The sequence below is a fragment of the Lithobates pipiens genome, unplaced genomic scaffold (assembly GCF_037356315.1).
Source record: "Lithobates pipiens isolate NorthernLeopardFrog02 unplaced genomic scaffold, aLitPip1_a1.2 Scaffold_8, whole genome shotgun sequence".
Taxonomy (NCBI): domain Eukaryota; kingdom Metazoa; phylum Chordata; class Amphibia; order Anura; family Ranidae; genus Lithobates; species Lithobates pipiens.
In genome coordinates, this window is record NW_027507903.1 from 137864988 (window position 1) to 137889988 (window position 25001).

Sequence of the window (25001 nt, forward strand, 5' to 3'; positions counted from 1 at the left end):
GCAACACTGTACCCATATGAAATGTTTTGCATTTTTTTTTTTTTTTTTGAGATCGATAGAGGTTTCTTTTGGTGGCATTTAAATCCCCACTAGGGTTATTTTTGCTAAGCAAGCGAAAAAGGAAGAAGTTGTTGCAGTTTTAAAATTTAGCAAATAAATTTTTCTCCTTAGCTGAAGAGCCCCGAGGTGGCAGCACCGACAATCAGTCACATGATAAAGGGCCTTAGTGATTGGCCCCTTACCACGACCAGCTGTGTTTGAGCTTGTTCAAAGAAACAAACTGGCCAGCATCAGATGCAGGGATGTGCAGATCCTATCGACCGACACCTGGGACATACAGTTCCGGGCGCCAGACAAGGACACCTTCTGCGTGTTGTCGCATTAGTCTTCCCATGGGATCATTTTTCACTGATCTATGCATTTCCTCCAGTTCTGCTACTTCCACGCCTTCTCCGCAGGAACAGAAGGAGGTGATTCTGGTGGCCCCAGCGTGGCCCAGAAGATCTTGGTTTGTTGAGATCATAAAGATGGCGGTAGGAGTCCCTTGGACTCTGCCATTATGGCCAGACCTTCTCGCACAAGGTCCAGTATTCCATCCTACCTTGCAGATGCTAAATTTAAGGGTTTGGCTATTTAAACCCACATCCTACAGGACCATGGGTTATCTCCTTCAGTAGTGTCTACTTTGGTTAATGCCAGGAAGCTGGCTTTCAGAATCATTTACTATAGAGTCTGGAAGTCATATGTTTCTTGGTGTGGATCCAGGGGTTGGCACCCCAGGAAGTATGTGTCATAGGTAGGAGCCTTGATTTCCTGCAAATGGGATTGGAAATGAAGCTGGCCTTGTACTCTCCAGGGCCAGATTTCGGCCTTGTCAGTTTTTTTACGGCCTCTTGCTTCCCACTCTCTGGTGCATAGCCTTTTTCAGGGGGTAACATGGATTAATCCCCCTATGAGGGCACCTCTAAATCCTTGATTTAAATTTGGTCTTATCTGCTTTGCAGAATCAGCCTTTTGAGCCTTGACGGGAAATTCCCTTGGTTGTTTTGACAAGGAGGATAATCTTTTCGGTTGCCAATTCTTCTGTTAGAGCCGCTAGTTCAATACTCTTCTATCTTGTAAAGAGCAATATTTGATCATTCATAAGGATAAGGTGGTTTTGCGTCCTCAAACAAAAAAACAAAAAAAAAAACAAAAAAAACCGTGATAAGTGTAATAATAATGTAAAAATAAAGTATTGAATCTTCTGTGCAACCAAAAAACACCAAGGATCGTGACCACCACCACAAAATATATGCGCTTACCAAAAGGCAAGCAATTTCATGCCCATAGTCAATCTCCACAGGTCCCCACGAATAAGACTTTTTACGACGAAATGTACGTCAGGTGGCAGACCTGCTGACGGCATTGCGATACAGCATAGGTTGGATGGGCAATTTCAGGCCGGCCGTCATTTTTTATGGGCATTTTTACTGCTTTCTATGCAAGTATGTTACTTCTATTAAATTTGTTATAGAGAATTATGCTATGGTGAGTCTTCTTTCCATTTCCCTGGGAGTACTGCCTTTCTGCTTCATGTGCTGCTGTTGAGTCCCAGCCTGTTTCAGCCAATAAGGGAGCCTACTGTGATCATGGTCTGAGGAGGTGCTGTGGAAATGGACTATGGGCATGAAATCGCTTGCCTTTTGGTAAGTGCATATTTTATGTGGTGGTCACGACCCTTTGTGTTTTTTGGTTGCACAGAAGATTGAATACTTTATTTTTACATTATTATTACACTTATCACGTTTTTATTATCATCACTAATATATTTTTTTAAATTTTAATTTTTATTGCTACTATTAACCCATTTTTTTTTTTTCATTAATTCGTATTTATTAAGTTCTCACTGGACTATTTTTCATTTATTGGACTTTATCACTTCACTGGGAATTTACGAATTTAATTAACACTTGTTATTTATAATGCTTTTTATAAAATGATGGTATGTTTGTTTGATTTACTCCCTGCCCCTGTCTGTCCGCTCAGCCCAAACCCTGTCCACCTTTAAGAGCTCCCTGAAAACTCATTTATTCAGGGAAGCCTATCCCACACCCACCTAACTGTCCCCGAGCCACCCCCATCAAATCATTCTCTGCAGCCATTACCTTTTGTACCACCACCCCCTCCCTTTAGAATGTAAGCTCTATGAGCGGGGCCCTCCTGTACCTTTTGTATTGTACTGCAATTGTGTTGTCCCCCCCTATACATTGTAAAGCGCTGCATAAACTGTTGGCGCTATATAAATCAATAATAATAATTTATTAGAGCGGTAGATCAACTTTTCTCACTACTATTGCAATCAATCACTCACAGGTGTTTATATTTAATTTTATTTTTTATAGTATTTATGCATGTGTATGGCTTATTTCTTTTGTTATCTATTAAAAGTAGATTGTCTAAATATGCTAAGACAGTTATGCCTTGAGCCCTTAATCTGGCTAAAGGAGGTGCCAGAATTTAATACCCGTGGTGCGGTGGCTAGACCGAATGGCAGGGCCACAAACTGAAAATGATGATTTTCATATCTCGAAGGGTAGAAATTTCTGGTGAGCAGGAAATATTGGCATATGGAGATATGCAACCTTGATGTCGATCGATGCCAAAAACTCCACTCCTTGCAGGATGGAAACAACCAATCGGATTGTCTCCATGCGAAAGGATCGGATATTTAAGTGCTGATTCAGATCTTTGAGATCTAGAATGGGTCTTACCCTCTCCGTCTGGTTTTGTAACTGTGAAAAGGTTTGCATAAAAACCTCTGCCCTATTCCTCTAAGGCAGGGATATGCAATTAGCGGACCTCCAGCTGTTGCAAAACTACAAGTTCCATCATGCCTCTGTCTCCGGGTGTCATGCTTGTGGCTGTCAGTCTCACTATGCCTCATGGGATTTGTAGTTCTGCAACAGCTGGAGGTCCACTAATTGCATATCCCTGCTCTAAGGGAACCTCTGATAATCACCAGCTGGGATAAGAGATGATCCAGAGCTAGAAGGACTCTCTCTCTGGATCGCTGGCAACATTTGATCTTAGAAAACAAGGAGACAGAAATTCTCAGAACTCTACTTTGTAACCTAGAGAAACGGAAGAAGCCACCCATCTGTCTTGACATTGTTCCTGCCAGATCTTTGAAAATTGCAGGAGCTTTCCCCTCACCCGAGCAAGCAGGGGCGACCCTTCATAAGGAGGCTTTAGCATTCTGCTTTGTGGGCTTTCTGCCCCAAGAACTCTTGACCCTGGTGCTGCCCTTGGGGGTCTTCCCCTTGAACCTGACGTGGAGGCCGTTGAGACTGCCTAAAGGCTGATGCCCCTGGCACAGGTGAGGAAGTATGCTTAAAAAGGAGAAATGTTTAAACTTCTTCTTTACTTATAAAAGAGAGCTTTTCCCCATTAGAGATCCTTTGGATGTATTTATCCAGATCATCCCCAAATAGCAGTTTACCATGAAAGGGGACTTTGAAATCATCTAGGTGTGTTAAGATACAGGAACTAAATTACAAAGTACTAATGCGTTGGTATTATACTCCATCACGAATGCATACCTTTTTTCCAGATACATCAGATAAATGTTGGAGATGTGGTAAGGAGAGAGGCACTATTGCCCATATTTTTTGGTATTGTCCAATGATTAGACAGTTTTGGGAAGAAGTTCAGAAAATCTCTCAATTGTTTACTGAGTATCATCTCGAGGAAGATCCGGCTTTCTTCCTATTACAATGTACACATATTCCATTAGAGAGATATAAGAATTCAATGTTATGCCATCTGGTGAATGCAGCTAAAAGCTGCATAACCATTTGTTGGAAAGAAAAGGGAGCACCGCGAATCTCACAATGGTTAAACAAAGTAAGGAAAATTGGGATCATGGAGAATTTGATCCCTATGCCCTCTGAGGAAAGGGAAGCCATAGTGCAAATCTGGGCTCCATGGGACATTTTTTTTACAGTCAGAGGAGGGGAAGAGGCTGATCGGAGAAGAAATTGAAGATTAGGTGAGCTGGTTGAGTAATGTAAACTAAACCCGCCGGTGGGTGGGATTGATCCTCTCCCCCCCTCCCCCCCCTTCTTCCCCCTTTTTTTTTTTTTGTTTTTGTTTTTGTTTGACCACTATGAGGAATAGATACTATATACTGTATTGGATATTGTACTGATACTGTTTTGTTTTTGTTTTGTTCATAAAAAGGGCAGGAATGCATTATGTTGTACTTCATTGATTAATGATGTTGTTTTGTACTCTTGCAAAGAAATAAAGAATTAAAAAAGAAAGGGGAAAACTGGCCAAGAGTTTTACATGGTGCTTCAGCTGACCAGTTTTTCCAACCACAGAACTCTGCGAGAATGCATTAGTCCTAGCATAAGCCATGAGGCTTGGATGATGGAATCTTTCATAGCATCTACTGTGAAACATAGTCAGGGCCTGCTGATCAGGAAGAATCTTAAGTATCTCCACAAACTTCCTTAATGCACTGAGATACACCAATTGCCGCAAGAACCGGCTGCGGTACTGAACTTGCTAAAGACCTATTGCTTTTAGAAAGAAGTCCCAACTTTATCTGTTGGATCATTTAACATCAGCGCATTATCCACCGGACAAGTGAGACTCTTGTCCACTGAGGCGATTGCAGCATCAATTGCTGGACCCCCTCCCCATTTCCTATAGAAATCCTCCTCAATAGGATATAGTGTGGACATTTTTTTGGGAGGAGAATACTGTTTATCCAGATGTTCCCATTCAGAATATATATTAATGCCTAAACCTGGTAAAGTAATGTGTCAAAGGGAAATGCCTGCGTCACCAAACCTGAAGTAAGCCACCTCTGCTCATGTGTCCCAATACAGCCAGCAGCCACACACACACACACTGCTTCTTTTAAAAAAACATCCTCCACGTGTAGCCAGCGCCTGATGCCGTTAGTCCCATCCCCTTGTGCTGATTACGGCCCCCCCGCTTTCAAAAGAAAGTTTTCCTGCACGAGCGGCGACTCTAGGAGCCCAACGACCATGTGTGTCTGTGTGTGTATATACACGTCTGTGTGTGTGTGTATATATATATATATATATGTCTGTGTACTCACAGATTTTATTAACATAGCATAAATGGCTTAAAAAAGGTAAACAAAAAGTTTGACAGATATAGAAAATTACTACCCTATAGGGTCGATTGGCCAAAGGCTCCAGCCACAAAAGGCTGGTAACCCACCCGGGGTCAAGACGCAAAACCCCCCCCCCCCAAAATATTTGAATATTAATATTTATATATTGGAGCTTGCTAAGCAAGGCTGGGGTTAACAGAGTATCCACTGAGGACTAGGTGGAAATATCGATAGGGTTTAAAATATCCAGAAAGGTTAGCATTGTTAAAACCGTATAAAGAGTTAATGTGAATATATAAATAACAAAGATATTGGTAAGGAGGTGACCGGATGTGTGTGGGGCGTGGTGTGAGGGGGTGAGGATGTGGCTAGGCTGAGGTGAGTGAGACACCGCTGCGCTGTCTCCCCCTTGTCCTGTCTGAGTGCCATACGCTGGAGGACCCGATGAACAGCCAAGGGAGGACCTCGGTCTGAAGGTCAGGAGAACGGAAGCGCCGGCATACGCCGAAGCTGGCCGAAAATTTTCCAATGCAAGCCGAGCCTGGCCGAGGATCTCCCGGGCATCGCAGGAGCGAAGGCGCGGATACATGCAACGGCCGCTAACGGTCGAAGATACAAGCCGGACGAGATCAGCCTAGGCAGCGCACGGACGCCGGCACTTTCCAGTTATAACCAACGGTATCCGTGAGTACCCCCACTGGGGGAAAATAGTTGAGGAATAGCCCCTCCTGAGGTGAGGAGACAAGTCTAGTGCACTGGTTGTGTTTGTTTAAAAGACTGATAGCTGTCTTGTTCGTTTCCCATTTGGCACATAGGAGTTAAGACAGCAGGATGTAATCTATACTCTTCATGCTTCTTATGCTATGCTATGCACCTCCTGCTGCTGGGATTGAAAGCACATATATGCTTATATTGCTATCTATTGAACTGCTATTAGATCTGTTATCCTTGAGGATGACAAGAACTTTTTTTTGTTTGCAAACTTTCTGAATGATACTCCAGTGACACTTTAAAAAAAAATTTTTTTTTTTCCTCCTTAAGTATAAGTGTATAATGGCATGTTCACATTCATTTAAATGACTTCCAGACGCAGCAACGGTGGATACAGCCAGAAACGCCTTAAATAAATACAGGGGGAAAAGGGGGCGGGGAGGTGGGGGTAAGGAAGGGTACGGTAAGGGAAAGAAAGGGGGGCAACAGGGAAGACAGGGAGAAAGGAAAGGAATAGAGATTAGGTTATTTTTTTGGGGGTAAGCCTCAGCAGGTAGTAGCCTGTAAGATTAATTTTTCTTGTTTTTTTTATTTTATTATTTTCTCTCCTGTATGTAGTACGGATCTAGGGGGTCTATCTGAAAGGTCTTAACATTAAGTCTCCATTTTCCCTGCTTTATTTTGGGGTAACGGCCTGTATAAGTTAAAATGTCTAGGCGACGCGGGGAGGAACAGTCGCAGCATGAGGGGGCAGGGACACAACATCTCCGCTCCTCCAAAGAAAAAGAAAAAAGTAATCAGGCAGCAATATCAGCCGCTGCAAAATTAGAACGGTTTGTGCATACTCCAGTGCATACCCCAGTCCAAACACCAACAAAAGGAGGACAGACGGCACAAACCAAACCCCATACCGGGGGTCCCGTCGACAGAAAAAGCCAAGGCCAAGCGGCCTCTCTGACTATGCTAGTCCCTGAGGGCAAGAGTAAAAAGAGCATGGGGGGTACCCAAGGAGATTTGGAGTCTGATAGGACTGGCAGGCCGCAGGAGGAGGAGGCCCCAACATTGAAGGATGTATTACAAGCGGTAAACGCATGTCAACAGGCCCTGGGAGACCTGGCAGCCCAGTTAACCGGAATGAAGGAGGATATATTGTTAGTTCGACAAGACATCCAGAAAGTAGTTGAAAGAACAGTGGAGCTGGAATTAAGAATAAGTCAACTGGAGGACGATTTAAATCCAACCCAGCACGCGGTTAAGAATATGCAAAAGAACTTGGACAGCCATGCTACTAAAATGGATGAACTAGAAAATAGATCCCGCCGGGTTATCAGGTTGTTGGGGTTACCCGAGAAAAGCGAAGGCCCTGACGCTATAAAATTCTTGGAGTCCTGGTTGCTAGACAAGTTCGGAAAGGAAGGTTTTTCACCCTTCTTTTCGATAGAACGAGCCCATCGGTATCCCTCTAGAGTACCGCCGTCTGGGGGGCGTCCCAGACCCCTGCTGCTGAAGTTTAATTACAAGGATAAGGTGACATTAATGCGTAAGGCAAGGGAGATGGGGGACATTTCCTTTAATGGCTCAAGGATTTCACTTTACCCAGACTACTCCCCCGACTTGCAGAGACGCAGAGCGGAATTTCGGACAATTAAAGCCACTTTACAGTCATATAATGTAACATATGCTCTTTTATACCCAGCAAGACTGCGAGTGGCAACCCCGGTTGGGGTACAGATCTTTGATTCTGCAGATGGGGCATCGCAATGGCTGGAGGATAATAAGGAGTCTTTACGGAATAGCCGAGGGGAAAGGGAGGGGAGATAGTGGGGGAGGGGGGGGGTGGTTGTAAGCGGTTTGATAAATTCTTGGTTGGATACCGAAGTCAAGAATAGGTAAGATGGTGGGGGGTTCAGCGCGGTGGTGTCTGCGAGCTAGGGTGTTAGGTGGGTTATGGATGGTTCGGTCACGTTAAACTCCCGTAGGGAGCACCTTGTTAGGTGGAGGGAAGGTAGGGAGGGGTTGGTATTAAAAGGACGGGTAGGAGGGATGGGGGGGGGGGAGGGAGGAGGGTAAAACTGTCTGAAAAAAGTAAACATGTGAAGGGAAAATTTGAAAACAGCACGATAAATACACAAGAGAGTAAATATGCGAAGGGAAAATGTGAAAATAATAGGATAAATGCACAAGAGAGTAAGAATACTAACACAAAGCACTATTACAAGATATTTTATCTCAGGGTTCAATTTAATTGTAAGCTACTAATGTACAAAGTTTTGAAAAACCAAAGGATTATGATTTTTGGGTGGGTGCACTTATTGAAGATAGGTATCCCGGTAGACTCTATTTTATAACCATCACGTAGTTCATTGTTTAGCTGTGTGGCATTTCCCGCTCGTTAGTTTGTCTTCTTTTTTAACTGATGGTACAGTTGATACAGGGTAAAACCATTAATATTGGGTCTTGGAATGTGAGGGGCTTGGGCACCCCGGTAAAGAAAGCGATAGTTTTTGCCATTTTGGAGAGATTTGATGTTGGACTGGCTTGTTTGCAGGAGACCCACCTAACCAATATGTCTAAATTACTGTTAAATAACAGGAAATATCAACAACAATATCACTCAGTATACTCCTCCTATTCAAGGGGGGTAAGCGTGATAATAAAAGGAGGGGGTGAGTTTCTCCTGCAACCAGGTCAGCATAGATGAGTTGAGTCGATATGTTTTCCTGTACGGTAAACTTGAGGGTAGCTACTGCATTCTGACAAATATATATATACCCCCACTGTTTAAAATGGAAGTTATGTACAAACTGATGGAATTTATTGGGGATAAAGAAGACATCCCGATTATAGCGATGGGAGACTTCAATGAAGTCCTGGATGTAAACTATGATAGGGTTCCCCCCCAAGGTGCGGTCCGGGGACATAGGTGAAACCAGGCTGAGCTGCTTCCTGAATGAAATAGGATTAAAGGACCTGTGGAGAGAGAGGCATCCGAGAGTTAAACAATACTCTTGCTCGTCAGGATCTCATGGTACCCTTTCTAGGATAGATATGGTTATAGGAAACCTGGAAATGGCACAAAATATAAGGGAGATAGAATATATGCCTAGAGGGATCTCAGACCACTCCCTGGTGAGGGTCGTGATTAATACGGGGGTTAAAAAAATTCAAGCGTGCTGGAAGATTAGTCCATTTTGGCTGGAACTTATGAAGGACGAAGTGGAAGTTAAACTAAGATTAAGAGAGTTTATAAGCTTTAATACGGGCACGGCGCCAGTGAGTGTAATCTGGGACACCCTAAAGGCATTTATTAGGGGTATATTGATCCAGCAGGTAGCAAGAATGAATAGAAAATCCAGGCTATGGGAGGAGAGTATTAGGAAGGAACTCTTAGAGGCAGAGAATGCGTATGTCAAGGACCCAACCCCAGAAAATCAAAAAATTTGGTTAAATAAACAACAAGGTTATAAAATGGCGATTATAAAAAAAAGAAGAGAGTAAACGAATATTTGTGAAACAGCGCTATTTTGGAGAAGGGGAGGGTGTGGATAGATTGCTCGCACAGTTGGTTAAGACAAACTCTCCCCCCTCAGTCATTTCAAGTATTAGAAACTCAAAACGGGGCGCCATCGTGCAAGGGTGAGGAGATAGTAGAAATTTTTGGAAATTACTATAGGGAGCTGTACCAGTCACAAGGATCAGGGGAGGAAGGTGTAATAGATAGTTTCCTGGAAAACCTGGAAATGGTGACTCTTACTCGGGAGGAACGGGAAATCTTAGACGCCCCGATAACTATTAATGAGCTACAACAGGCAGTGGCTGGGATGCCAAATCAGAAGGCCCCAGGCCCGGATGGGCTCCCGGTAGAAATATATAAATACTATGGAGAACTGCTACTCCCTGAGTTGCATAAGACATTAATAGACTCAGCGGAAGGGAGACAATTACCTGCATCAATGACAGAGGCAACGATTATAGTGATCCCCAAAGCGGATAAGGACCCGCTGGAAGTAGCCTCGTACAGGCCAATATCGCTATTGAATGCGGATGAAAAAATCTTAGCTAAAGTACTTTCAAATAGGTTGAATCAATTCATAACAAAGTTGGTACACCCAGATCAAACGGGGTTTATTATGGGAAGATCCACTAGTATGAACATCAGAAGAACTTTCCTAAATATGCAGATCCCAGCAGAGAACGTGGGGGCGAGGGCCATAATGTCTTTGGATGTAACAAAAGCTTTTGACAGCTTAGAGTGGAACTTTCTATGGCGGGTGTTGGAGAAAGTAGGAATGGGCCCCGCCTTTATTGGCTGGATTAAAAAGATGTACAATGCCCCTAGCGCCAGGGTAAGGGCCAATGGTAGGTACTCAGAAAAGATTGAAATGAGCAGAGGGACAAGGCAAGGTTGTCCCTTGTCCCCTCTGCTCTTTGCGTTGGCCATAGAGCCATTAGCTATAGCTATTAGGGCCAACTCTGGGATCAGGGGATTTCAAAGAAGCGGAGAGAGACAGGAAAAGATCGCTTTATACGCAGATGATGTGTTACTGTTCCTGGGAGATACAGGACCATCTCTGGCGCAGGCAGTTACCTTAGTAGAAGGTTTCGGAAAATTTTCAGGGCTGGCTATTAATTGGGCGAAGTCCGAGCTGCTCCGAGTCGACCCCCTGGATGCTGCAGCTCCGCTGCCGGGGTTAAGGATGAGAGAGGTAGGTGCGCTGAAGTACCTCGGTATATATTTGACATTGAACCCTGATCAATAAAAATGTAATTCCTCTTCTGCATAAATTTAAGCGCAAATGTGACGTCTGGAGTAAACTCCCGCTTTCAGTAATGGGTCGTTGCAGCCTGATCAAGATGATCTGGTTGCCACAGCTGCTGTATGTTTTGCATAATGCGCCGGTATGGATATGTAAAAAATGGTTTAAGAAATTGGAGACCCTTTTTCGGGAGCTTATCTGGAGGAAAGGTACGGCCCAGATACAATTCCAGACGCTGCAGATGCCAATAGATAGAGGAGGCCTGGCGGTCCCACACCCTAGGAATTACTACCTGGCGGCGCAGATGCAGCACCTGGCGGGTTGCGACTCAGAGCAGGGAAGAAAGCTAAAAGGAGGGATTAGAATGATAGGAGCCCCACATGAGCTTATAGCGGAGGTCCTGGAGGCTGACTCCTTTCAGCATAATAATAATTCGAAAACTAAAATGTTAGGTAAGATTTGGAAAGCGGTGAAATTAAAAATGGGCTTTTCAGGGCTGTTAGAATCCACACCTCTTTGGGACAACAAAAACTTACCGGAAATATTTATTATCGGTAAGATTAAATCATGGGAAAGGAAGGGTATAATTAAACTGATCCATCTTTATGATGGAGGGGTCTTAAGGACATTCTCTGATTTAAAAAAAATATACGATATACCACAACATTCATTTTTTAGTTACCTGCAGGTGAGACACGCCTTAGCAGCACAGTTTGGGGGAAATACGCCACAGTGGGATAAAATGCCTCTATTTCGGAAGTTACTCATGTCAGATAGGGCAAAGGGGTGCACTTCAGGAATTTACAAGCAGCTAGGTATGAATCCCAATCAGGAAATTGATCATCTGAATTTGAAGAGGAAATGGGAAGAGGACGTAGGGGAAATATTAGATACGCAGTGGAGGAGAATAATGGAATTAGGGCCAGTGACTTCGATCTCCCCTTCCCAAAAGATCTCACAATTGATGTTGGTGCATAGGGCTTACTACACGCCTAAAAGATTATGCTTGTTTGGTAGGAGATTAGATGACAGATGCCCTAGATGCCGGGGACAGGGAGATCTTCTACACATGGTATGGCGCTGCCCGAAGCTTTTTCGGTATTGGAGAGAAGTGGTGGCAAGTATTAATAGGATCTTCAAGCTAGAAATGGCAATGGACCCGATTCTGTGCATGTTGGGATGTAGGCAGGAGCGAGAGAAGGAAAGAACATCACGGTGGCAGTGGTACGATGCCTATATCAAGCACGCAGATTGATTGCGCAAAGATGGCAAGCCGAGAGGGCCCCCACGGCAGGAGAATGGACCCAAAGTATTAACGAACTAGTATGGAAAGAGAAGACATTGTATGTAAGGAGAGGAAACCTTAGAGAGTGGAAAGGAATATGGACCCCATGGATAACTGAGATGGGACACCCTATAGATTAAAAGGAATGCATAGAGAGAGATATAGGAGATATAGTGGTAGCATATTGAGGTCCCTGTGCATTTGGGCGTGTGGGGGGGAGGTGGTGGGGGGGTGGGCGGGGATCAGGGAGGGTAGGGGTAAGGTGGGTAAAGGATAAATAATATAAGTAGGCTGTCGATGCGTAGCTGTGTTTTTTTTTTTTTTTTTTTTACACAAATCTGTTTTAGGAAGATTTGTAATTTTTGACGGATTAATTAATAAAGAATAGTGAAAATAAGAATTATAAACCACGATGATGAGATACCATGCTGAGATATAAATAAATGAGTCGCAATGTGAATGAGTCTCTAGCATAGGACTTCTGACGTGGATTAAAAAAAAAAAGAAAAAAAAAAAAAGAAAGATATTGGTAAGGAAACAAGTACCAGTGGATCATAAATGGGGATTAGTAACCAATGCTAAGAGGCATCTTTCAATCTATACTAGCTCAATATAAAATTTAGGGATAGAAAAAATAAAAAAAATAAAAAAATACTTAAGAGGACACAAAATATAGATAGGCTAAGTCACAGAGATTACCATATGGTCGTTCAAAACTAAAGTAATGAGGTAGAGTGTTGCTGATAAGCAAAAATGAATACAGAGATGTCCCAGGAGAGGCAAGTATTAGCACAGGGTTAGAAATGCACAGCTGCTCGTAATAAAAGCCAGAATGTATATATTTAAAGAGCCTGGTAAAACATTGTAGAAAAGCACTGGCTGAACGTTCATGGGCGCTATTACCTACAATGTAAGACAATGAGGTAGCGTCTGGGACCATGGTGGTGGATGATTCCCGACCTTTCCATGGGCCTTAAGATCCACCCATTGTTGGATTTTTGCTCTACCAAAAGTCCTTGACCAGAAATGTTTTTGGATTTTTTTTTCACTTGGCTCGCCTCTTACTTTTTTTTTTTTTTTTCCCACAATCCTATCTCTTCTTCTCCCATCCGGAGCCACCACTGTGCCTTCAACTTTTTTCCCACCATGACATTGAATTGGTTATCACTGACTGTTCAAGGTAAGAATTCACCGCAAAAAAAAAAAAGAGTGAAGATCTTTAAGTATCTAAACAAACAGCATATAGACATGGCATGCCTTCAAGAGACCCATTTCTACTCCACCGCCTACCCCCAAGTACTTTAATGCACAATACCCTCAAATTTTTCTGGCCATGGGCACAACAGAGGGGAAACCTCATAGCATTACGTAAATCTGTCCCCTTCCAAAGTATCAAACAGTACCCTGAAGCAGAAGACATCTACCATCTGGGTCTGCTTTCTATCTATGACAGAGATCACTATAATGATCTACTTATGCACCCAGCTCCAATCCTGGACCCTTCCTGACCCAGTACTCTCCTACTAGCAGGGGATTCGAATGCAGTATTGAATCCCAGCATGGCTAAATATCCCTCAGAACGTGTAGCCTTGTCGCACGCAGTGAAAAAATTTGCTCACTCTATATTCTCATGATCTGGTAGACCTCTGGAGAGAACTACATCCACTGGGTAAGGATTACACATATTACGCCCATCCGCATCACTTGCACTCCAGAATTGACCATGTGTTCATGCTCAGAAAACATCTTCCCCTGGTTAGTTCGGTGTCTACCCTTACTGTCCCATGGTCAGATCATGATCCTCTCCTGGTGGTCTGTCAGTCCTTATGTAAGCCCCAACACCCCCCCCCCCCCCCCAGGTCATGAATGGTTCGCTCCTGTCCCTTAAGGGCATTCAGGAAGTCTTTCTAAAAAATTCCGCAAAATATTTTCATCTCAATTCAGACTCAGTCTCCTCCCTGGTGACATTATGGCGGGCATACAAGGCTGTGCTTAAGGGACACACAGTTGGCCAAGAAGCCTAAAAGGGAACATCGATTACAACAGACACTAGAAGCCCATTTAGAATCCATTTCTGCTACTTTTAAACAAACCCCCACTCCCGCTAATTCTCTTCTGGCTCAGGCATGTATGGAATTGGACATGTGCCTTAGGCTGGTCCTGCCAGAAATGTTATGCGAATTCAAATAAACCAAATACAATGCTGGTCAGGAGATTACATACCTTTAACCCCAAACTCACTCATCATAATATCCTTACTAGCAACCCAATCCGTATACTGGATGAGTTCAGTCATAGGCTTGTGACTCTTTACTCAGCTCATAACCTTGCAAGTGACCAGGATATAGCAACTTTTTTTTTTTTATTTATTCTTTTTTTTTTTTTTTACACAGTTCTACACTACCCACAACACACATGGACCTTATGGACCGTTACACTCAGGAATCCAATTCTTTAATGCCTTGCCTAACTTCAAAAGGTGGGCAAACGACCAGGTCCAGATGGCTTCACGGCACTCCATTATAAAAAGTGGGTGGACGTCCCGGCCCCCCTTTGACAGCAACGTATAACTCAGTTAAAAATGGTCAGAGCCTTCCACCTGATCTTTTAACAGCAAACATAGTGATGTTGCCAGAACCAAACCATGACCACTCCTCCTGGGCCAACTTCAGACCCATTTCCCTTATCAACATTGATATGAAAATCCTTACTAAAATTCTGGCCAACCGTCTAAATTAATTTCTCCCCTGTTTGATTAAAAAGGACCAGGTTGGATTTGTGCCCCATAGGCAGGCTGGGGATGCTATTAGACGAATCAATCATACAACTGCAACATCTTGCCCATAGCCATTCGTTGGAAACAATGCTTTTGTCTCTGGATGTGAACAAAATGTTTGACAACCTGTCAAGGCCTTACCTTATGTCCGTACTCCGGCACTATGGGTTTGGTACTTCCTTTGAGTTGGTTGATGGCATTATAGGACGCCCCCCAGAAAATCTTATTCGGACGCAGAGTTTCCCTGCCTAATTTTTTATCTCTTAAGTACATTTGCATCCATCTCAGGTCTACATGTTAACCCTAATATCTCTAAGACTATGTCGTGAATCTCTCTCCCCCCTAAATTATCCGCCTTGAAAGAGTCTTTGAATTTTCAGTGGCTTCCCTCTTTGCCTTATTTAGGGGTTCGACTTACCCCTAAATATGATGGGCTATATCAGGCTAATTTCCCCCCTTTTTAGGAAACAGAGATATGATCTCCCCCTGGTCTCATCTCTCATGATCCTGGTTGGGCAGGATTGCTGCAGTACGTATTAGAGGTCGACCGATATATCAGCCGATATTTGGCCGTTTTTATGAAATCGGCATTGGCCGATTATTGTACAAACCATGCCAATTCGCAGGTAACACTATACCCGGCCACCTGCAGCACAGACCTGTGTCCCCGCTGCAGCAGCATGTAAAACAAATCCTCGATCCTTCACCCATGTGGCCAGCCACTATCGAAGGGAAGGAGAAAGTTTCACTGACAATGCACCGCCACTATCCCCTCCCCCCCCACGGCAGGCTGTAGCAGAGGAACATCATTCATTTGCATATCACAAGCCTCCGCAGGAGATTGTGGCCAGCACTAGCTAAGCTCCTCTTCCTTCCCTGCTGAGGCGGAGCCTGCTGGCTGCATGCACCTAGCCCCATCAGGTGCATGCAGATAGATACCAGCATGTATGGAGGGCAAGTCATAAAAATGGAGGGCGTGTTACTGTGCCCCCCTGAAGACTTTATTTAATCCCCTTTTAAAGGGAAACCTGGCTGAGGCTGACAAGCTGGCATTGAGAAAATGGATGACCCTCCTCCACAGCCACCTCTGTACCCCCTTCCTCCACAGCCACCTATTTCTACCCCCTATCTTAACATTAGTTTAAATAATAAAGAAGGGATACAGAAAATTGCTTAAATTAACAAAAACTGTTAGATTTAATGAAATGAAGAGGGGGGGGAAATAAAAATAAATCGGCATCATATATCGGCCATCGGCTGCCCCGATTTCTAAATATCGGCATACATCTAGTTCGTATGTCTTCTGAAATGACTATATATTACTATATTTTTTCAGGGTATTGCCGATCTCGATCGCCTCACATATATTGGGTATACATCAAAGTAAACTTTCGAAATTTATATGGGGCTCAACGTGCCCCCAAATAAATGGGTCTTATACGCCCGGAGGATTAATGGGGAGACTTTCAGTTAGCAATTTACAGGCATATTATACTACAGCAACCATAGCCCCATTAGCCCATCTCCATGATACATATTAACTACCTTTATGGGCCACTATAGACCTGGTGAACTCCCATCCCAGCGTCATCCTGGTATCCTGGTCACTTGCATCACTAGAACCGGACCATGCTTGACCCACTCTCTCCACCTGTGGGACTCTATAAATTTTTTGGCAGGTTTAATATACCCTCATTTACCTCTACTTTGCCTTATACATTGCACGCCATTTCCTCCCAGGTGCAAAAATCCTAAGCAACTCTCCTGGTGGACTGAGAATGGTTTCACGGCTATTCATTCTCTGTTCACCCCCAGGAGAATATTGACTTTTGAATATTAGATCTTCCCATGATATTCCTCTATGAGAACAATTACAGCTATCCACAAATTAGGCACTTTCTCCACCAACTAATAAAATCTCAACCTACCCCCTTATACTTTGACCCCTTTCGAAAGCTTATGAAGGGCACGACACCATTCCCCAAGAATAATTTCTCTTTATTCTTCAATCATTTCCTATAGGAGACCCCCAGTACGATCCTATAATTTACATTGGGAGAAGGATTTGGGAAGGCAAATAGACCTAGAGGATTGGCAGATCATGACTATAAACCTCTCCAAAAGTTCTAGGAATGTCCTTATATTGGAAAATACCTACAAAAGGTGTTCTAGAGATGGTATTACACACCTGCTAGGTTGGCCCACTTCATTCCATCCTATTCTCCATGCTTTTGGGGCTGCTCACAAGATGGAACAATGGCTCATATTTGGTGGATATGTCCCAGGGTCTGCAGATTATGGGTCATACTCTCGTTCGTAACATACTTCACACCAACCTTAAGAGATCCCTTCTTTGTAAACCGATCCCAGAACTGCTTTGCCCTGAGTGCCTACTGGCCCTACACATTTTCATTGCCATAAGCAGACTATTGCGAGAGCCTGGAAGTCCCTGGTGCTTAGTTTCAAAGCTGTAAAGCATCATGAACGATATCTTGATCAACGAGAAATTAACAGCTCTTGCTTTAGATACCCACAGCAAAATTTGACGATAGACTTCTTTTCAATTTAAAGGCTCCCGGCTGCTCCTCCCCCCGCTGGGCTCTATTCTCTCTCCTCGCTACACTTCTTGCTTCTTCTCCATCACCTCCACTTTTCTAGTTTATTTCTCTCTTACGCTTCAGTTTGTTATATTGTAATTATTTCTTTTGTACCAAATGATTACGTGGTTGCATATTACCATTAATGTATATTATTATATTTGCATATATAGGCAGACTCTTTACTGATTGTACTCTACTCGTTTATCAGATCTGCCTTGGTCTTATTTCACCATGCAACGTAATCTAGAGCACAGAGTGCTCCACTAAGGCCCCTTTCACACTGGGGTGGGAGCGGCATCGGCAGTAAAGTGGCGCTATTTTTAGCGCCCGCTTTACGGTAGTTTTAAAACTGGCCACAAAGCGCCGCTGCAGCGGCGCTTTGCCGGCGGTATAGCCGTGCTGCCCCATTGATTTCAATGGGTAGGAGTGGTTTAGGAGCGGTGAATACACCGCTCCAAAGATGCGGCTAGCAGGACTTTTCACCGTCCTGCTAGCGCACCGCTCCAGTGTGAAAGCCCTCCGGCTTTCGCACTGGAGTGAAAGGGGCCAGATTTTTTCCAGGCGCAATTTTTTAGCGCTGTAGTGCCTGAAAAACGCCCCAGTATGAAAGGGGCCTGAGTGGACTTTAACTAACCTTACATTGTTCTGGTGATGTTTCTAATATTTCAATTGCATCTTCCCATTTTTGATCTTTCTGTATGCTACATTTAAAGTAACCATCTAATTCTCAACATAAACCTGTTTAATTGTTGTACAAATAAAATACTTAAAAAAGAAAGGGATGTTTTCCCTGTTTGAATTGCATTCAATGCAAGTTACTAAACCACTTCAGCCCCGGAAGAATTTACCCCCTTCCTGACCTGGGCACTTTTAACTGAAAATTGCGCAGTCGTGCGATGCAGCTCCAAAACAAAATTGGCATATTTTTCCCCACAAATAGAGATCTTTTACTGGTATTTGATTACCCCTTCAGTTTTCTTTTTTGTGCTAAACAAAAAAGCGTCAATTTTGAAAAAAACTTAAATTTTTTACTTTTTGCTATATTAAATATCCCCCCCAGAAATTATATATATCTCCTCAGCTTAGGCCGATATGTATTCTTCTACATAATTTTTGGTAAAAAAACAAAACGACGCAATAAGCGATTGGTTTGTGCAAAAGTTATAGCGTTTACAAAATAGTTTTATGGCATTTTTAGTAATGAGACAGAGACAGAGCGACAGAGCATTTTTTTTAAATGGCAGCAATCAGCGATTTTTATCGTGACATTATGGCGGACACAGCGGACATTTTTGGGACCATTGTCATTTATACAGCAATCAGTGCTAGCTATACAAATGCACCAATTCTTTCGGAAATGATACGGGCAGTGAAGGGGTTAACCACTAGGTGGCAGTTTAGGGGTTAAGTGTGTCCTGGGGCGTGTTTCTAACTGGGGGGGCGTGGCTGTGACATCACTGATCTCTGCTCCGATCACAGGGAGCAGAGATCAGTGACACTGTCACTAGGCAGAACGGGGAGATGCTTGTTTACATTCGCATCTCCCCATTCTTCCTCCCAGTGAGGTGATCGCGGGTATCCCCGCGGCAATAGAGTCCATGGTACCCATGACCTGACTCGGAGCTTAAAGGGCAACGTACAGGTACACAATTCTTCTGACGTATATGCGCACGAGTCAGTCAGCAAGCGGTTAAGGTGACCATTATATTCATCCAACTAGTAGAGAGAAAGTAATTAATGGTTTCTATACATGCCAATCCTCGTATGTGGTATACATCCTTACATGTCCGTGCGATTTGATATATATAAAATTGGTGACACAACCCCAAAAAAAAAAAAATCAAGGATTGGATAACCCAACATCACAGCACGATAAGACCTAAACAGCCAAGCTTACCAGTATCTAGAAATATTTTTAGAAAAGGGACAACGATTCTGATCTGCTCTTTATGGTACTAGAGGAAGTATCCAGGGATAAAAGAGGGGGTGACAGAATTTTAAAAAAAACTTAAGAAAAGGGAGGTATGGTGGATCAAAAAGTAAATCTAAAATGCAGTGCTTTTGGAACCTCGGCCCTCCAGGATCACCTATGGGAGTGGACAGTCAACTAGTGAGTCAAAAATAGTGATATGCAAACAGAGTAATATGTACATAAATACTGACAAGACGACTCGTGTGTGACAAAACGCATGAGAAAAATCACATGTGTAAGTGATATACAAATTGAAAATAAAAAATGATAATAAATCTATGGTAAACAAAGAGCACATCCAAGAGCTCCTCTGTGTGGTGCTGTAAAGTCCAATCAGAAAAAATATTTTTGAAAGAGGTTTCTTCTGGTGTTGACAAATATGAGGAAGTGGACTTCTCCATGCAGTACATACAGGTGTGTATATGGGACAGAGGGAATGTATACTCTGAACCTAAAGTGTGGACACGCGCCGTACGGCGGTGTGTCAAACAGTCTCCAGCGGACTCTCCAACCGGGATCTTTGCGGTACAATGGTGTGTACCTGCGTTCACATCAGACAGGGTGGATGATGGATATCGCACCCTGGGAAAAACCGCTGGCAGGTATCCACAAACTAGATTAGGCTGACCAGAGTTTGTAGTCCTCACACCGACATCCAATCAGCAGCATAAATCATGAAAAAATAAAATAAAAAAAATAAAAAAATAAAGAAAAAAAGGGCCTACATATAGTGCAGATGAATCCAAGGTTCAAAAAAAATAAAATAAAAAAAAGTATTTCGAATCGATCGAAAAAAAGATAAAAACACCAAACGCACAGACCATCAATCACAATGAGTACATGAGGTGATCACAGAATATGAAAAAGAACGGCGCGGTATAAAAAGCGCAACAGGCTATAAACCCGACATGTTTCGAACGAGAGTTCTTCTACTGGGGCATGAAGATTAGATTTATTTTCATTTTCAATTTGTATATCACTTGCACATGTGATTTTCTCATGCGTTTATGACACACACACACACACACACACACACACACACACACACACACACACACGTCTTCTTGTCAGTATTTATGCACATATTACATATCAATTTTGACTCATTAGTTGAACGTCCACTCCCATAGGTGATCCTGGGGGGCCAAGGTTCCAAAAGCGCTGCATTTTAGATTTCCTTTTTCTTCTTAAGCAACTTATGTTGATGCTAGCTGCTGATTTGTACTCACTTTTACTTGCAGAGCAACTTTTCACATATTTTAGGTATGGTGGATTAACAAGTTACAATCTTCATCCTAATGGTATGAACAGAAACTATGATCTGCATCTATTTCTATAAGAAAATTTGTGGGAGTACAGCATATGATCATATTCTTTCCTTGTTTTCTCTCTAGATTGTATGGAAACGATACGGAATTGGAAATAGAAATGTCTCAGAAGATCATTTAAAATTATGCCCTGATGTAGTAACATTGATAGTTAATTTGACTGTATTGAGCATGAGTTATTTGCAGAGACAGACAGGGGTGGGATGCTATGGATCTCATAATTTGAGATATTATGTTTCATACGAGAGAGATAGAGAGATCTCTACACACATATATAAAATATATATATATTTTTTTAAGTGTGTGTGTATATATATATATATATATATATATATATATATATACACACACACATATATATGTGTGTAAAAAATAGTGTTATACACAGCCAGAAAAGCACACAAAAAAAAAAACACACACACACACACACCACAAAACCCACCATCAAACCTTCATAATTTTCCACCCTGGCATTTTTTTTTTTTTTTTTTTTATCAGGACAAGTTTCCTTTGCACAGGTGCTCTCAGGGTTCATTTGTACATAGGGACTTTACATGCACCATAGCCTTCCTTGTTGGGACCTTAGTTTTGCATTTTCTATCATTTAAATTATGGGAATAAATACACCATACCAGTTTGTTTTATTAGTTAAAACGCCTACATTTGTGGTCACTGTTTAAAAAAAAAAAAAAAAAATTTGTCAAGCTATAAAAGCAGACTTTTTTTTTTAAATACACAAAAGTGCAATAAAAGTTTATGCAAAATAACACTTTATTACCTTACATCACTGTATAATAATGTGTCATTCTGTCCTGTCTGTAAAACAAAAATGTATTGTTAAAACATATGGATATAATGATCAAATAAAGCATTAGGGAGATTTACTACAACTGGTGCACACAGAATCTGATGTAGCTGTGCATAGTAAGGCTGGGCAGAGACAGAGGGGAAATGTTTTTTCCTGCAACAAAATACGCTCACTCAATTCCCCCATCAACAGACAGTGTTGACAGGGGAATGCCTCCTGCTGAGCCATTTTCTCCTGGAAGGGGAAGCCATCCCCACCAAGAGAACACCGTGATTACTGCTAGCGGCTACAAGAGCCACTTGCAATAATCGCATGTAAAATCCAGTAGACTGGTTGTGCACACGTTGATTGATCAGGACATCAGCCCACTGATGCCAGAAATGTTCCTGATCTGAGAGTAGAGGATTTAATACAGAATTTGGGAATATCAGCTTAGAGATTTTAGGTCCAAAGTGGGGCAAATGCCTCCATTTGGTTTTGGGACTGAACAGGTTTGAGTAAGACCCTTTGAAAATTTTCTACTAAACTGCAATTACTACTTTTGCCTAAAGTGAACTCGGGGTGGCCCACAAATCTATCCATCTCTGATGTGAAGCTGGCAGTTTGGAAATGAAAAATCAAATGGGGGGCAGGGATCAAAAAAATGCAACCAAGACTTACTGCTAACCATCTTGAAGTCTTCCAGCACAGCAACTTGAGGGATAACTGGCTGCTCAACAGCCAACTGAATGAGAAACCATGAAAAAAACATTTCCCACCATTCCCATCCCCTCACCACTAATTTCAGATAAAATAACTACATCCACCAGTGCATGAGGGAAAATAAAATAAAAAATCTCCAATACACCAATCAACAAAACCAGGGTAGGAAGCAGGCTTGTTGTCCAGGAAGATTACTAGAAACACACTGTTACTGGCAAGTCTAACTGGGGTTTTCCTCAATCATCTTTTAGGGCAGCAACCTGAGAGGAAAAACAAACAATCCAAACCTACCACAAGGTGGGACCACTGCTTGCAAAACTTTCTGCCAAAAGTCCTGCTGAGTATCTCCACTCTGTCTGAAAAAGAAAAAAAAGGCATCCTGCGTGGAGCATGTAGCTGCTCTGCAGATCTGTTCTACCAATATGCTCTCGCTTTCTGCCAAGGATGCAGCTAAGGATCTGGTGGAATGGGCAATTGAATATGGAACCCAAGAACATTCAGTCTTGCAATCTAGAGAAATAGGTTAAGCAGACTTCGTATCCTCCCCAATGCCCTCCTTAAAATACAAATCCTCAGAACTCGTTAAAACCCTCCTCGCCGAGACGCTGTAAAGGAGGATCACACAGACAAGGAGGATGGCCCTGCTTGAGTGGTAGAAGGCATGAAACTAAACCTGAAATAAGTCTGTTTTGCGTGGATCTGATGGCAGGTGGGTATCAGCGGACACATGTCCGCCTCCCAACAGAAGTCAATGGGTGGCCTTATCGGATCTGCTTGGAAAAAAAAAAAAAAAAAAAGGGAGGAGGACAGACAGATTGTGTGAAAGGGGCCTTAGCGCAAGGAGATGCCAGTCTGTCTGTAGGCAAAAGTTCTAAAAGAGGAAGAAAACACTGCCTGAATTAGCACACACCAGCCCTAGGAAGGGGTTAACTTCCCCCACAAAACTGGAGGAGGAGGAAGAAAAAAAAAAAAGGAGGAGGCAGCCAGCATTGGTAAGTACTCACAGGCACCAATTTCCCTTCCTCCAAATCAGCCATGCTTGAAAAAGGGTAGAGACATTCATCCTCCACACTGTCCCTCCTGAAGCAACAAGCTCAACCAGAAATACCTTGCCACACCCTGCCGAAAGTGACTTCTGACATCAGAACAAGGTCAAAAGTGCACGCACCCTTCACCACCTGCCACCTTACATGCCAGAATGAGGCTATGCTCTTGCTTGCCTCAAACAATATAATTGTCTTAGCCAGCGTCTTGACCATACCTCCATTCCCTGCAAACTGCACGACTGCAAAGCCCCCCCGTTGGAAGTGCCATGCTCCAGAAAGAGGCTTGGAGCTCACTTCCAGCCCCTCCAGGAAGCTGTACAGTACCCTGCAGCTAATGACACTCACTGCACTATGGGCTACGATGAACACCGAACAAAGAATCCACTGCTGAAACAAACATTTTAAGGTTAACAACGTCATGATAGAGATCGATTGTATGTATGTATGTACTTACCAACTCAGTGTGGCAGTTCTGACATATATACTTGTTTGTGGCATTAAATCCAAAGTTTACACAGTCTCCACAGATCATCTTTCCATATACTTTGGAGAACAGTGTAGGAGCAAATACACCTGAAGATCGGCCACAAAAAATAGTTTTTTTTAAAATGCTATACATATAGCAGCATCAACATATCATCCAATCACAGAATGACAAAAAAATAAAAATTTGTACTCAAGTGTGACAGTACATCAAACTGATCTTTCCCCATACACAAGATCATGAGGCAGTGCTGTTAGTCTCTGGGAAAAAAATTACCCAGATACTGACCTTTGCATAACCTCACGGTTTGTACAATCCGATTGTATAGTGTATGGCCACTTTAGGAGTTGCAGACAAATTTGCAGAGAAAAACAGGATTTTTAAAACCACTTACCTGTAAAATCCCTTTCTTTGATGTACATCAGGGGACACAGAGCCATGTGGGTTAATGGGCCACCTTTAGGTGATGGACACTGGCACGCCCCAAGACCAGAAGTGTACTCCCTATATAACCCCTCCCACCACTGGGAGTCCTCAGTTTTGTAGCCAAGCAATACAAGTGTATATCAAAGAAGGGAGGGACCTCTGTGTCCCCTGATGTACATCAAAGAAAAGGATTTTACAGGTAAGCCGTTTTAAAAATCCTGTTTTCTTTTCATACATCAGGGGACACAGAGCCATAGTAGTTACTATGTGGGATGTCCCATAGCAATGGCAACTGAAGGGAGGGAGAAGCAACAAAAAAAGGGCAAAAAGGAGGCTAGAGGACTCTTACTGCAGCCTGCAGTACACTGTGCCCAAAGGCAATATCCTCATGACCTTTAACATCGATTTGATAAAATCTGGTAAAACGTATGAACTGAAGACCAAGTTGCGGCCTTACAGATCTGAGCCATAGAGGCCTGATGATGCACCAACCAAGAGGCACTAACCACCCTGGTAGAGTGTGCTTTAACATGAAATAGGAGGAATTTTCTTCCTTAGACCATATGCTTGAACAATCACTTGACGAATCCATTTGGAAAGGGTAGATTTTGATGCTGCCTGTCCCCTTTTTGGACCTTCCGGCAGAACAAAACAAAACATCTGTTTTGCGAACCTGAGCGGTCGCCTTTACATACTCTGATCGCTCATACTACATCAAGGGATTGTAGTGCCTTCTCTTCCCTAGATTGAGGCTCTGGTATGAAAGGAGGTAGAATATCCTGGTTTAAATGAAAACCTGTCGCCACCTTTGGTAGGAATTCAGGATGAGGATGCAAAACCACCTTATCCTTATAAATGATCAAATATGGCTCTTTACAAGACAGAGCCGCTAGTTCGATACTCTTCTGGCAGAAGAAATAGCAACCCAAAAAAATGATTTTCCTTTTCAAAAGAACCAAGCGATTTTCCCATAAA

At 42.8% G+C, this 25001-nt stretch overlaps 1 protein-coding gene across 1 annotated transcript in view; it reads right to left on the minus strand.

The window, feature by feature from the left end:
- LOC143964186 (uncharacterized) overlaps nt 1–25001 on the minus strand; it is a 132914-nt gene that overhangs the window by 25671 nt on the left and 82242 nt on the right. The window contains exons 13-14 of the mRNA XM_077473883.1: nt 23571–23689; nt 21339–21376 (exon numbers count right to left, since the gene is read on the minus strand). Of these exons, the coding sequence (XP_077330009.1) occupies nt 21339–21376; nt 23571–23689 (157 nt within the window). The remainder of the gene's footprint in view (nt 1–21338; nt 21377–23570; nt 23690–25001) is intronic.